Genomic DNA, 14,450 nt, shown 5'->3' on the forward strand with positions numbered 1-14,450 from the left:
TAGACAAATGTTATGGCAGCTTATTCATAGTATCCTAATCTGAAAACGACCTAAATATCCATAAACACCTTGTGACACATTCATATACAATGCTACGATACTTAGCGATAAAAAAGAATTAGCTCCTGCCACGTGAAACTACTTGGATGAATCTCAGAAACATGCTAGGGGAAAGGCCAAACTAAAAAGGTAACATACTGTGTGATTCCATTTATATAAAGTTCTAGACAAGGCAAAAATATAGTAACAGAAAGCGGATTGGTACTGCCAGGAACTGTAAGTGGAAAAAAATGACTGACTACAAAGAGTCATGAAGGAGCTGTTTTGGGTGATTTCATCTTCTATTTCATGATTGTGTTGGTAGTTACACAACTATATATTTTTTAAAAATGCATCAAATTGTTCACTTAAAATTAATGAATTTTTTGGTGTGTAAATTATTTCTCAGTAAGTTTTGATTTTAAAAATTTAGAAGAGTAGCATTCTTTTCTGTTTTTGCAAATTTCTTTAATGTCTTGCTTAATAGAAGACACCTTAATTCTCATATCACCTTCTGCATTTAAACTGTTGCCATGGGTTGTTTTGGTTCAAGTATATGAAAAATATCCATCCTCACACAGATAGGTAATTGAAAAGAGGGAGGAATGTTTTAATAGATTTTTTTAGATAATCGTGGATATTCTTTGATACTACACTAAAACTTGGGAAGTATTGTTTCAGAAACGTGAATTACAATGGAATTTGAAGTTATATTAATGAAGTTTTTGTACTCTATTACATTAAAATCCACTGGTCTGTTGTGTTCTTTGAATGGTTCTTTTACCTTTGAATGATTTTGTAACATCATTTCTTGGTTATTTGGAAAATATAGGTTCACTGAGTTCTGAATGCATGTTTTCTTATGTTATATAGTATAGAAAAAATAGCATTCCTTGATATCACCACCAATCTTATCAGAAAAGTTAAGTATTGGGAAACTGCCAGGCTCAAGTGGTGGATAGAAGTTATCTAAAATTTGGATTTTCACTTAAAATCCACTCTTACCTTTGGCAGTAAATATTGTCACTTGTTTTCCTTGAAGTGGCAACTCACCTCAGTTTTGAGAAAGTAGATTATCCAAGTCTGAGTAATCATACTTTGTCTGCTGTTCTTTTAAGTAGAAACAATGTTCATTTAAAAAGTGGCTAGTTTACTGACAACTGGAACAGTCACATAAGTGCTTCCTAAAGCATCCGTTGTACTTTGGGTATGTAGCACAAGTGCTGTATTTGTAGTTCTCATTTCATCACTGAAGTTATTAAAAAGATATGTACTCAAGGGTCAAAATTTAATAAGATTAATGCTTTTTTTTTTACCACTTCATCAAGGGCATTCTTAAGTAAAACTGACTTTTTTTTTTTTTAATTAGCGAGTGCATGGCCATGTAGAATACAGTGATTACTTGTACAGTTCAGTGTCACTTCCTTAACTCATGCTAAGGCACCAGCAGTTTTATCCACCATTGCTATTGCACTATCAGTGCATATTTCAACATAACAAAAAAGGCAAATGACTTCTTAGTATTATTATGAAAATAGATTTTACATCATCCGTCCTCCAAAAGAGGCTCAGGGATCCTTAGCTGTCAGCCAGTGCACTTTGAAATCTGCTGTTTTAGAGTATAAAAGATGGGTAGGGAAGGCAGTTAAGAAAACGGAATGAGTGGCCATGAGACAAGAGGAAAACTTGGAAATGTGGTATCAGAAAATCTAGGAAAAGAGAGTGTTTCAAGAAAGGAGAAATGGCTGAATTGTGTCAGATGCTACTGTGAAAGGTTGAGTAAAAGGAGATAGAAAGGATCAATGGATTTCACAACTCAGGCAACAAACTTTGACCAGAATGGTTTCATTGGAGAGGAGGCATCAAAAGCACTTAGAATTGATTGAGACCAAATTGGAGGTGAGGAAGTGAGACCATTAAGGTAGGGAGCTCGTTGGGGAAGTTTTACTGTGTCAGGGAGAGCATAGAAATGAGGTCATAGCTGGAGGTAGATGTTGAGTCAAGGGATGGTTTTATTTGTTTTTTTAAGTTTGTTTTTTTAAGTTGGGAGATAATTAACCTAGTGGCTTTCAGATCTTTTTGACTGCAACTCATGGTGAGAAATATATTTTATATCACTACCAACTATATACCCACATGTTACTGAAATAAAAGTCTCGCAAAGCAATATTTACCTTTTCTATTTTTTTAAAGATTGTATTCAGATATTTTCAAATGATGTTAAAATTTCCCCTCCAACCTTAAAAGTCTCCAACATTAGAAAAAATTGTTTTCCATCATTTTTTCTCAAAATTTCTTTAGTGACTTGGAAAAAATAAAAAGAGTGGGATAATTGAGTTCCAAAGCCAGGTGGTTATACTTAACCAAACCATACTCTATTGTATTCCTTGTTTTTTTTTAATAAGACTTTGTGTTTTTAGAGTAAGAAAAAGTTACAGAGAGGTCCCATGTATCCCCTGCCCCCACACATGCATAACCTCCTTCATTATCTGCATTCCCCACTGGAGTGGTACATTTGTTACAATTGATGAAACTACACTAACACATCGTAATCACCCAAAGTCCATAGTTTACTTTAGGGCTCACACTTGGTGTTGTACATTATATGGGTTTGGACAAAGATATAATGACATGCATCGTTGTGGTTTCATATGGAGTATTTTCACTGCCCTAAAAGTCGTCTGTGCTCTCCCTGTTCATCTCCTCCCGCCCTCAAACCCCTGGCACCCCTAATCTTTTTACTGTCTCCATAGTTTTATCTTGTCCAGAGTGTCGTATAGTTGAATTCATACAGTATGTAGCCTTTTCAGATTGTCTTCTTTCATTTAATAATACACATTTAAAGTTTCTCCATGTCTTTTTATGACTTGATAGCTCATTTATTTTTAGTGCTGAATAATATTCCATTGTATGGATGTACCACCGTTTATTTATCCATTCACCTACTGAAGGACGTCTTGGTTGCTTACTCTTTTCATTTTTAATGCACTCTGGAACTTTCTTTTTTACTCTTATTATTTCATTAAGAAAAAAATGCTGGTCTGGACCTTCTAAGTTGTTTTCACAACCCACAAGCACAGTCCCAGGCATATTTGTATGCCAATGGGAAGGATTCAAAAGAAAGGGGGAAATTGATGATAGAGGAGAGGGAAAGGATAATTGCAGGTATTGTATCTTTGAGAAGGCCTTAATGATGGAATCCAGATCATAAGTTAGGGGTTGGCCCTTTTTTTTTTTTTCTTTTGTGAGGAAGATCAGCCCTGAGCTAACATCCGTGCTAATCCTCCTCTTTTTGCTGAGGAAGACCGGCTCTGAGCTAACGTCTATTGCCAATCCTCCTCCTTTATTTTTCCCCAAAGCCCCAGTAGATAGTTGTATGTCATAGTTGCCCATCCTTCTAGTTGCTGTATGTGGGACACGGCCCCAGCATGGCCAGAGAAGAGGTGCGTCGGTGCGCGCCTGGGATCAGAACCCGGGCCGCCAGTAGTGGAGCACGCACACTTAACCCCTAAGCCACGGGACTGGCCCGGGGTTGGCCCTTAATTGCAGTAAGGACAGTCATTTCATGTTAACTGCAAAGAAAATAGATCATACGTGTGCAGATGCAGTAATGGTAGTTAGAAGATGACAGAGTTCCTGTTAGAATGTATCTGTATTTGCAAAGTAGCTGAGAGGGAAGTGTTGGAAGTTTGGAGAAAGTGTGAAATCATCATTTTGGAGATTAGTAAAGCAAAGTTTAGTAGAGAAAGGTAGCAGAGTTGTACAGCAATGTTGAATGTTCACTTGAGAGTTATGATCAAAAGTGAGACTAGTCAACTCAGGGCTAAATGTATAAGCCCTTAGTGAGTGTTAGCCATTACTGTTACTCTCTTCTCCATCCATGTTTAGCTGCTTGGGTATCATAGATGGTTGGTGAACAAAAATACTTGAAATTTTACTTTGGGAGACAATGGCTCCAAATTCCGTCTGTGAGTTAGTAGATGAGTAAGTATCTGGGTGGCGTCATTGTAGAGAGAGGGATGAGTCAGTCTCCCTCCTTAGAGAGCCTGGTTCGGTCTTGTGCACCCTGGGGTTCACAGGCAGACCCAGAGACACTGGCTGTAAAAGCTGGTCTAAAAAAAGAGAGTAGTTAAGGTGGTCAGGGAGTGAAGGACTTGGCTTGGCACCAGAAAAGATATTTCCATGTGGCGAGGCAGAAAGGGAGTAGTATTAAAAATCTTGAAGAATATGAGTTGGTTGAATGTGGGCTTATTCATCAGCTCCCATAATTATCTGAGCCACTTAAAACTTTGAAGAGGTAAATTCAGGGCATCTAACCAGCAGAACTGAGATTTTATACTCTAAAGTACTCCTTGCCAGATGGCAGAACTGCTAGAATGAGGTGAAGAGATGAGTGGGAACAATGTCATTAGTCATAATCTCTTGGCATTGTTCTTTTTTTTTTTTTTTTTTGTGAGGAAGACCAGCCCTGAGACAACATCTGATACCAATCCTCCTCTTTTTTTTTTTTTTTTGGCTGAGGAAGACTGGCCCTGGGCCAACATCCGTGCCCATCTTCCTCTACTTTATATGGGACACCGCCACAGCGTGGCTCAACAAGCCGTGCACCGGTGCTCGCCCGGGATCTGAACCGGCAAACCCCGGGCTGCCGCATCGGAGTGCACGCACCCAACTGCTTGCGCCACCGAGCTGGCCCTGGCATTGTTCATTTTTTGAGCAGGGGTTGTTGGACTTCTTGGACCAAAGCAAGAACAGTGGTTGCTGTTTACTTTTTGGTTTCTGCCTAGCTGTAGTGAGTAATTAGATTAAAAGAAGAAAATCTCTTGTAAACCTGGTATTTTATTACTTCAGAAGATAAAGTCATTAAGCCTCCTTAACTGTTAATGGGATTACTTTAGCAAATTTCTTGAGTAATTCTTAAGTCCACAATCCATTTCTACACAATGGAGTGGCCTTACTAGGAAAACAACCTAACTAAATTAAGTAGACCCCTTAGTGCTGTTACCCTTGCCTAACAGAAACTTTGTAATGATGGCGGTGGTGTTAGCCCATTGATTCTGGAGAGCTGAAGAAGGACGAAGTAATTATCCTCAAATGCGTAGAGTTAAATAGGACTTGAAAGAAGTCAGCTAGCTTGTATCATAGATAGGATCTCACCTGTTTCTAAAGAGCTAACTTTTTCCAGTAATCTTTATGGCCAGTTTATATTTCTTTTGCTGAAACTTTAACCAGTCCCTTATTTAAAATTTTGCAGACACTTTACAACCCAACACATTAGTTTCACTGGGAGTTTTCATATACATACCATACACATAAATATATTGGAATTAGAAGCAGTCTTTCCCTAATGTTCAAATAGATCAGAATATTGAAATGAATATGCAAATAGAGGCAGAACTGGCTTCTTCCACAGTGGGTAGGAAAGTCAGTTTAATCTTCATCAGTTATATACAATTTACAGAGCTGTAACATAGCTCAAAGGCAGTGAATGACTGGAATCCTGGAAGAGTAGCTCTAGAAAATGCATAGTTTTCAATTGAAGCACAAATTTTTTCTTACACCGAGTTATTCTTAGTATTGTGCTAATGGGAAAATGTTGTTTACTGTATGAAAACAGTCTCAAAACTTTGTTTTAACCATTTGCAGTATGAGTCTTTCTAAAATGTATTTTTATAGTATTTATGACATTTTGAACTATGACTTAGGTGTTTAAGGTTGCTAGATAAGTAAAGTGCAACCTCAGCTATTTGAACCCTGTTTCAGAATCACAAATAGATGTCCTAATGATGACCTTTATTGAGTACATTAATGTACATTAATAATGATGACCTAGAGGTCCACTTAAGTTATCTTCAGAGGTGTTCAAGTAGTAGTCAATTAAGACTGGTGTAATTATAAGGTCTTGAATAAGGTAAGGTGGAGTGGTGGTAGTGGTGGTGGGGTCTTCGATTGTTAAAGGGGTTCTGATGGGAAACAGGCAAGAAATGTGAAGCAGAAAAGGGGAATTGAAATGGATATCCTTTGTTTTTATAACCCAATGTTCCTAGAGGCTTCTGCTTTTATATTCAATTAACATTCTTCTCTAGTACTCTTTTGTGTCTTGGAAGTTAGAGTGATGTCTTAGATATATTTAAGAAAGCAGCATCTTTTATGCTCTATCAAAAGCCTTTCTAGAGCATGGAGTTTGGGAAGAAACTTACCGTAGCAAACTAGGAGTATCATGATTCTGTGTTTGTCTCTGAGGAGGGAAAAAGATGAAAAGAGGGGCTTTCCCCGTCCCCAGCCCTTTGTCTTCTTGTGCCGGCCAGCTTTTATATTCATTGCAAATGATTCCCGAGGGTGCTGTTCTTGAGCAAGCTTGTACACTTCTTGATACTCAGTTTGTTGGTGGTAAACTTATAACTCGTATAGTCCTTGTTTTACTGAGAAGATCTTTTGAATTTCAGGTAAAAAGCATCAGAATGAATTTCAGCTTCTGGTGGATCAGGCCAAAAAAGGATACAAGAAAACTATTGGAATGTCAAAAAAAGAAGTAACGAAAAAAGAAGATGAATCTGCAGAAAAGCTGTTATCTGTATGCACAGGTGAGAGACTTGAAAAACAGAAGTATGTTGAATTTCACTGTTTATTTTTTTATTTTTTTAAAGATTTTATTTATTTATTTTTTCCCCCAAAGCCCCAGTAGATAGTTGTATGTCATAGCTGCACATCCTTCTAGTTGCTTCACTGTTTATTTTTAATATAAAAAGAAAATAAAACCAAGGGAATTTACTTTGGACTTATTAGTTATTTGAAATGAGAAAAAGTATTTTTAGACATATAACAGTTGTTAAACGTGAATTAGGTTTATTACTTCTGGGGAAAAATGTTTGGGAGAATGTCCTGAACACAGTTTCTAAAATCTGTCTTCCTTTCAGTTAATGATAAATCAGAAGTTGCTTAGTTGTTTAAGCTTAAGGATGTTTTCTAGGTGTAGGATTTATTGCTGCAGATCCTCAGATATCCAACAAAGAGAATAAATTATTGTTATAGGTAACTGGTATTTATTTTGGATGGAATGTTCTGCTAAAAAATCTGAAGCTAATACACGTGGTATGCCAATACATAGCACATTCCTTAATTTTGACCCATTTTTAAATTTGAGATTAATATTATATTTCTGTTGCCAGGACTTTGGGCCAGTGAACAAAAACAGAATCATAATGGAAGAAAATGCACAAGAAAATTCCGTATTTTTTTTTCCTTTATTGTGGTAAAATATACATAACATAATATTTATCATTTTACCCATTCATAAATGTACAGTTCATTGGCATTAAATACATTCACAATGCTGTGTAACTGTCAACACTGTCTACACCCCAAACTTTTTCATCATCTCCAGCAAAAACTCAGTACCCATCAAATAGTAACTCTTTCTTCCCCTCTCCCTGCCGGGCCTAGTAATCGCTGTTCTACTTTCTGTGTCTATTAATTTGCTTATTTTAGGTACCTCATATAAGTGGAATCATATTTGTCCTTCCATATAGGCTTATTTCATTAAGTATAATGTTTTCAAGGTCCCCTTGTTGTAGCATATTAAAATTTCATTCCTTTTTATGGCTGAATAATATTCTATTATATGTATATACCATATTTTGTTTATCCATTAATCCGTAATGGGTTATTTTCACCTTTTGGCTATTGTGAATAATGCTGCTGTGAACATTGGTGTTTAAATGTCTGTTCAGATCTCTGCTTTCCATTCTTGTGGATATATACCTAGGAGAGGAATTTCTGGTTCATGTGGTAATTCTTTGTTTACCTTTTGAGAAACCATCAAACTATTTTCCACAGCATCTGCACCATTTTACAATCCCACCAGCAATGCTTGAGGATTCCAGTTTCTCTATATCCTTGCCAACACTTGCTATTTTCTGTTTTTTTACTATGTATAGCTATCATGGTAGGTGTGGAGTAGTAGCTCATTGTGGTTTTCATTTGCATTTTCCTAATAATTAGTGATGTTGAGCATCTTTTCATATGGTTATTGGCCATTTGTTTTCCTTTGGACAATTGTCTGTTCAAGTCCTTTGCCCATTTTTTTAATTGGGTTGTTTGTTTTTTTGTTGTTGAGTTTTAGGAGTTCTTTATATATTCTGGATATTAATCCCTTGATTTGCAAATATTTGTAAACATTTCCTGGGTTGTCTTTTTGCTTTCTTGGTAGTATTTTTTGATGCACACAGGTGCTTAATTGTGCTGAAGTTCAAGTTATCAATTTTTTTGTTGTTGTTTCCTGTGCTTTTGGTGTTATATCCATGAAGTTGTTGCCAAATCAGTGTCATGAATATTTTCCTCTATGTTTTCTCCTAAGAGTAGTTTTAACTTTTACATTTAGGTCTGTGATCCATTTCAAGTAAATTTTTGTATATGTTGTAAGGTAAGAGTCCAACTTCATTCTTTTGCATGTAGATAATCCAGTTTTCTGAGCACCATTTGCTAAAGACAGTTCGTTCCCCATTGAATGCTCTTGACATCCTTGTTGAAAATCAATTGACCATATATGTGAGGGTTTATTTCTGTACTCTGTGTTCTATTCTATTTGTCTGTATGTCTGTCCTTATGCCAGCACTATACTGTTTTAATTACTATAGCCATATAATAAATTTTGAAGACAGGAAGTATGAGTCCTCCAATATTTATTCTTCCTTTTCAAGATTGTTTTGGCTACTTGGGTCCCTTGAGATTCCATGTGAATTTTAGGATGGACTTTTCTGTTTCTGCAAAAAGTGCCGTTGGAATTGCATTGAATCTATAGATTGCTTTCGTTAGTTTTATGTATTAATAATATTAAGTCTTCCAATCCATGAACATAGGATGTCTTTCATTTATTTATATCTTTAATTTCTTTCAACAATGTTTTGTAGTTTTCACCGTGCAAGTCTTTCGTCTCTTGGGTTAGATTTATTCCTAAATATTTTATTCTTTTAGGTGCTATTGCACTCCTTATTTTTGCTATAAATTCTCCTAGTGTCATTTATTAGGTTACTGCCTGAGTATATACCTATGGTCTTTGTGAAAAACTTGAATTTGTTAATGCACTTGTTAAAGGATATTCTTAGAAAGTAGTTTAGCTCCTGAGAAAATCCAGCTTAATCTCTCAGATTAGGAGAACATTTTTGTTTATTGGTTGAATCTCTCTGGAAAATGATTGATTGCTTGTACTCAGAGGTTGTGTATAATATGTGTATATGCATATAAATATTTCTCTGGGGTTCAGAAATGAGTGCTGCTGGTAGATTGCTGTGCATAAATGCTCAGGTCTGAGAGGGGTGGGGAGTGTGAGAGAGAGGAAAACACACACACATTGCGCAGGCTGACTGAAAAGTTGGGCTTTGTATAGCATCATACAACCAGTGTAATTTTTGCTGTTTAGAGTAAACTTGCTATTGAAGTGCCAATGTAAGTGAACAAGATGCATATGCTCTCAAGGAAAACCTTCATCTGCTTTTGCTGCGTGTCTTTGGGGAGGTTTGATGTCAGAGTCTCATATTTTGGGGCTCTATTTGAAGTCCTGTTCTGGGATCTGTGGACAGTTATCTGTGAAGGCTACTGACTGTCAGTGTTCGTAAATTGTTGAATGATATTTATTGCCAGGAGGGAATTTATCTTGCAGAAACTTCTGTAAGAGAGGAGAAGTAAGAGAAGAATATAAATCAGGTGCAAAAATAAAAGATAGTTTTAAGTTAAATTCCTGCTCCCTGGTTTGCCACCTTGATTGCATTCTCCTGGCCAGTTGAGTGATAGAGTTACCTGGGTTCACTCAGTTTACCAGGTAATTGATTCCTCTTAACATGATTTTGGGTATCTGTTTACAAGAGGAGAGCCTAGAGATCCTGGATGGTTGTCTTGGTTAGCTTCTTTTTTCGCTTTCCCAGATAAACATTAGAGAGTACAGTTGTTTTGGTAATGTTTAGGCTTATCAAAAGCCGGGCAACATCAGGAGCTTATTTTTAGAAATCATACTCTTGTGATGTATGCTGTTCTCCAGGGTAACAAAAACTTATCATTATTTCTGGAAAAATCTTGACTATATGGATTTGGAAATCTGTCTGGTCAGTTTTCTTTAGTGAATATTAGATTCTGTGTAACAAATTTAGAAAAAAGTCCAGGTAGGGTCACTATCATATAGTAGTCAGTGACAAATATTGTGGTTCTCTTAATTGAATCTTGAATCCTTTTTTGTTATGCTTCTTATGTTTATCCGTGTTCTCTGAACTGTGAAATATGCAGGAATCCTTTAGTAACACTGTAAATAGAAGCCTCATTAGAATTACAAGGTTATCCCCACTCCTGGTTTTAAAGGAAATTTTGTTTTGAAATTAATTAATATGGAGATAAATGGGATGGACAATATAATTAGATGGTACCATTGTAGTGCTGGTTCTTATTCTTTGGCAGTCACTATAGTTTTGGAATCAGTGTTACATAAACTTTATTTTACTAAGTACAAATAGCAATATTAAATGTTGTGGAAATAATAAACATACAGAGGTTGTAGATTTTAAGGTACTCTTAAATATTTCTCCTTTTTTCCTTTCTTTTTTCCTTTTTAGGACAGGAAGATGATAAAATGGAATTCTCAGATATACCCTTGGTAACAAACCACTTCCCTCAGTCAAAGCCGCCGGACTCCCCGGGGAAATCAGAGCCTGACAGAACAGATGATTCTTCTAGTTGTACTGACATTCAAATAGAATCTTTTTCTTCACCAGAATCGGATTCATGGAATAGGTAAGATACTTGTAGTAGTTGATTATTTTAAATTTCTATTTCCTAAGATAGATAGACATAGATAGGCATGGTGCAGTTCCTCAGTCGTCTTCCATTTCAGTCTTCTTTTACTGCTTTGTAACTTTCATAATGATAGCAAGACAGGACGTGGGAGAGTATGTGCAGCAGCCATAGGGTGGTTTTGTTTTCTACTCTGTAACCTTTATATAGATATTTTTCCTAGGCTTGGAAAAGAGCATGATAGGCAGTGAAATTTTTGTCAAGACAGTAAATGAAGGAGATAAAAAGAGCTGTACTAGAAATTAGAGATGACCAGAAAGGCAGTGCTTAGGAGAGTAAAACAAAAAAGTAGCAAGTAGAATAGATGGGGAAACTTTAAAGAGGAGAGATCTGGAGGTGAGTCATTTTTCCAAATGATTTTTTAAGATGTGTTTTAAAAAGATGATGTATTTACCATTTTGTGTTCTGGTATTTCACTTTATGTCATAAATGCTACTCATGTTTCTACCTCATCTTTATGACAGTTTTTAATGGGTGCAGTGTTCTCTTGTGTTTCTGTACCATAATTGACCAAACTCTTCAATTTCTGTTGGATATCTACATTTTCCCCAGTGTTCTACTTATACACTTAAAGCTGTGGTAAAGCTCTCCCTATATAGAGCCTTTTGTTTCTAATGAATTGTTTCCTTATCTTTAATATCATTTTGACTGTGGTAGGTGGTGTTATGGCCTTCAATTTTAATGCCACAAGCAGCATGCGAATTTGTCTTGGAAATTATTTAATCATTGATATTGTTCATTTAAAAATTGTTAACAGTGCTCTAAAATAATAAATTATGTCTAATCTGAAATCAGATGAAGAAATTTTTTTTAAGGGGAGTATACCCAAAGACCCCAGGGTTCTTGGGAAAGAGTTTCAAATTACTCAGAATCAAGTATTAGGAAAGGAAAAGCTCACCTCACCCCTAACATCTTCAAGGTCAAAAACATAGTATCTCAAGTTGGGTAAGGGAAAAACACGTGGCCTGAGTTTTCTCTAAGAGTGTGGTACTGCTGCACAGTTTCTCTGGACCAGGCCATTCCTGCAAGTCTAGTAGGCAATATTTGTTTTTGAACACAGGTCTTATAGGGATACAGGGTAAAAATGGAGGAAAATCAGAGTCCAGGGGAGAAAGAGTTGATTTTTAACCATAGTCATGGGATGCTTGGATGTTTCAGAGTGCCAAGGTGAAACAGGACATTTTTATGAACTTGGAGTATGGGGGATGGAGGAAAGTCCAAGGGGAAACACATGGCAGCCAGATGTATATTTATCTGGTGGTGAGAGTATGGGAAATAGGATGAGTTTGTTGGAGGTATTGGCCTTGGACAGACTTATTGGCATCACTGAACTGTGAGAGGATTATTAAACCATTAAAATTAAAAAAAAGCTACACTCTTATATTCTGTTTCACATTTTAATTAGTTATGCATGTGTGTATGTCTCTACACACACACACACACACACACACACACACACACACACACACACTCATACACCCACTCTGATTCCAGAGTAGATTGTGGAGGAGTAAGTATGCAGTGGGAAGCAGCTGTGGTGTCACAGGAAAAGTAGTAGGATTATGGTTGAATGGCTGTGGGTCAGGATCTGCTGGGTGATTTGGGAGTCAGCCTTTTGAAGTCTGTTCCCATATCTTCCAAGCATATAAAAATGTCTTATATCTCAGATTTCTTGGGAAGATGAAATGAGATAATAAATGTGAGAGTCTTTGATAAATATATGATTATTATTCTCCTTTTATTAGGACAAAATCAATTAAATTTGAACTTTGCTAGAGAAAGTTTTGAGGCTGGGCTAATTAGTTCCATTCAAAATTCATTTAATTCCGGCCTTAGCTGGGCACTTACTACTGAGGCACAGTCTTCTGATTTACTCCTGTTACGTTTCCCACGGCATCTACTCCAGACCGTTTGCCTGTGTCTGTTTCCTCACTTTCAGTAGACAGACGACTTGTCTCCCGGTTCACTGAGGCCAGCTAATCTCACCTGTCTTCCTTTCCATTTTAAGATTTCTTGTAATTTCTAACCTCTTCTTTCCTGTTAATTATAAGAGAAAGATATATTTCTTAAGACATTTCTAAAGACTGTTCCTTCCTGTCAATAATGAGATAAAGACATGTTATTTCTTAAGCCAAATTCGTCTACCTCCTCTAACACATTGTTCTGTTCCTTAAGTTTGCTCTTGGATGGCCCCTTTCTCTCAGCCCTACCTCGATCTCTGTCTTCTCTTAATTCTTCCCACTAAGCAGGAAGTAATCTTGACTTCCTCTGTGAATTTCGGTGGTGGTGTATATGAATTCCATGGCAGTTTATCGAAATCAAATCCTATCTTGTATCATAGTCATTTGGCTATCTTTGTCATTCCTATTATTACTCATCGAAGTCCTTAAGAATTGAGTCTGTCACTCATTTGTTAAAAAATCTCCTGCCAAGGGTCTACTTCAAGACCTTTATTAAGTGAATGATTTATTGGTTCTAAAACATACATTTTCTGTTTTACATTTTAATGTCTGAAATTGTGATGTGTACTGTAATCACTGGTACCTTACAGTTGCTACCAGCCAGGTTTAGTCGTGCTGTACTTGTCAGTATGTAAGCATTATGGCTCTCCAGACTGTCATCATTTCATTTGAGTTACGTGTATTGTTAGCATTACATTGGTTTGTCATTTAAAATGTCTTCAACAAAATAATGAGACAAAAAAGTTATTGTGTATGAAGAAAGTACAGAAAGTGTACCAGGGTGTAAGTTTGCTGTTAGTGAGGGTAGTATTCATGGTTGGATAAATGACTGCAATTTCATATCTTCTTGCAAAATAATCAAGTGATTTACAGGACCTAGGAAAGAGAGATACCCACAAGTATCTTAAGACATGTTACATTTGGTTATGAGCTATGTGCATAGGATTGCCTATTTGTTACGTGACTGACTGAAGGCAGGAGAAATGGTCAAATCCCTTGGAATAGATAGGAGAAATTTCAAAGTAATAACAGTTAGCATGACTGATTCACATGTTGCAAAAGACTATTGTTAGAGTGTCAAACATCGATTTGTTAGATACTTCTTGCTGTCTCTGAACAGAAGCTGCTTATCTTCTAGTCACATGCAATGTGATTGAGGAAAGAAACAAAATTATGAGTTTAGTTTGCAGAATGGGTGTCAGTGAAATTCCTGGAGACAGTGGTTGAGTACTTTTGAGAAATGTTGTATCTCCAGTGCTCTTGGTGGTACGGAGGATGACTTTGTGAGGGAAAACTCAGACATCATGGATATTGAGTCAAAATACGATGAAGAAGAGTCAAGTTCTGAATCTGAAGACATTTTAGGAATACTTTAACCAGTTTATTTCAGTTCTTTTTTTATATATGCACAGCAGTGGTATAAGATAAAACCTTGTGTCTGCATATGTTTAAAAGAACTCTCTGGATATTTAAAAACTAAAAATTCTAAGTGAAAAGGAAGTATTATACTGTAGTTAAATTGACCTCTATTTTTTTCTCTCTTAGTGACATAAAATAATGGTTTATCTTTCCATCAGTGTTGTCTTAGACTTTTTAAATGCAGTATCTGAATAT

At 36.3% G+C, this 14,450-nt stretch overlaps 1 protein-coding gene across 4 annotated transcripts in view; it reads left to right on the forward strand.

Moving 5' to 3' along the window:
* RAD18 (RAD18 E3 ubiquitin protein ligase) overlaps window positions 1-14,450 on the forward strand; it is a 123,877-nt gene that overhangs the window by 70,796 nt on the left and 38,631 nt on the right. For all 4 annotated transcript variants that reach the window (XM_058563217.1, XM_058563225.1, XM_058563235.1 and 1 more), the window contains 2 exons: window positions 6,486-6,623; window positions 10,638-10,815. In XM_058563217.1, coding sequence (XP_058419200.1) covers window positions 6,486-6,623; window positions 10,638-10,815 — 316 coding nt within the window. The remainder of the gene's footprint in view (window positions 1-6,485; window positions 6,624-10,637; window positions 10,816-14,450) is intronic.

This window comes from Diceros bicornis, chromosome 2, assembly GCF_020826845.1.
Source record: "Diceros bicornis minor isolate mBicDic1 chromosome 2, mDicBic1.mat.cur, whole genome shotgun sequence".
NCBI lineage: Eukaryota > Metazoa > Chordata > Mammalia > Perissodactyla > Rhinocerotidae > Diceros > Diceros bicornis.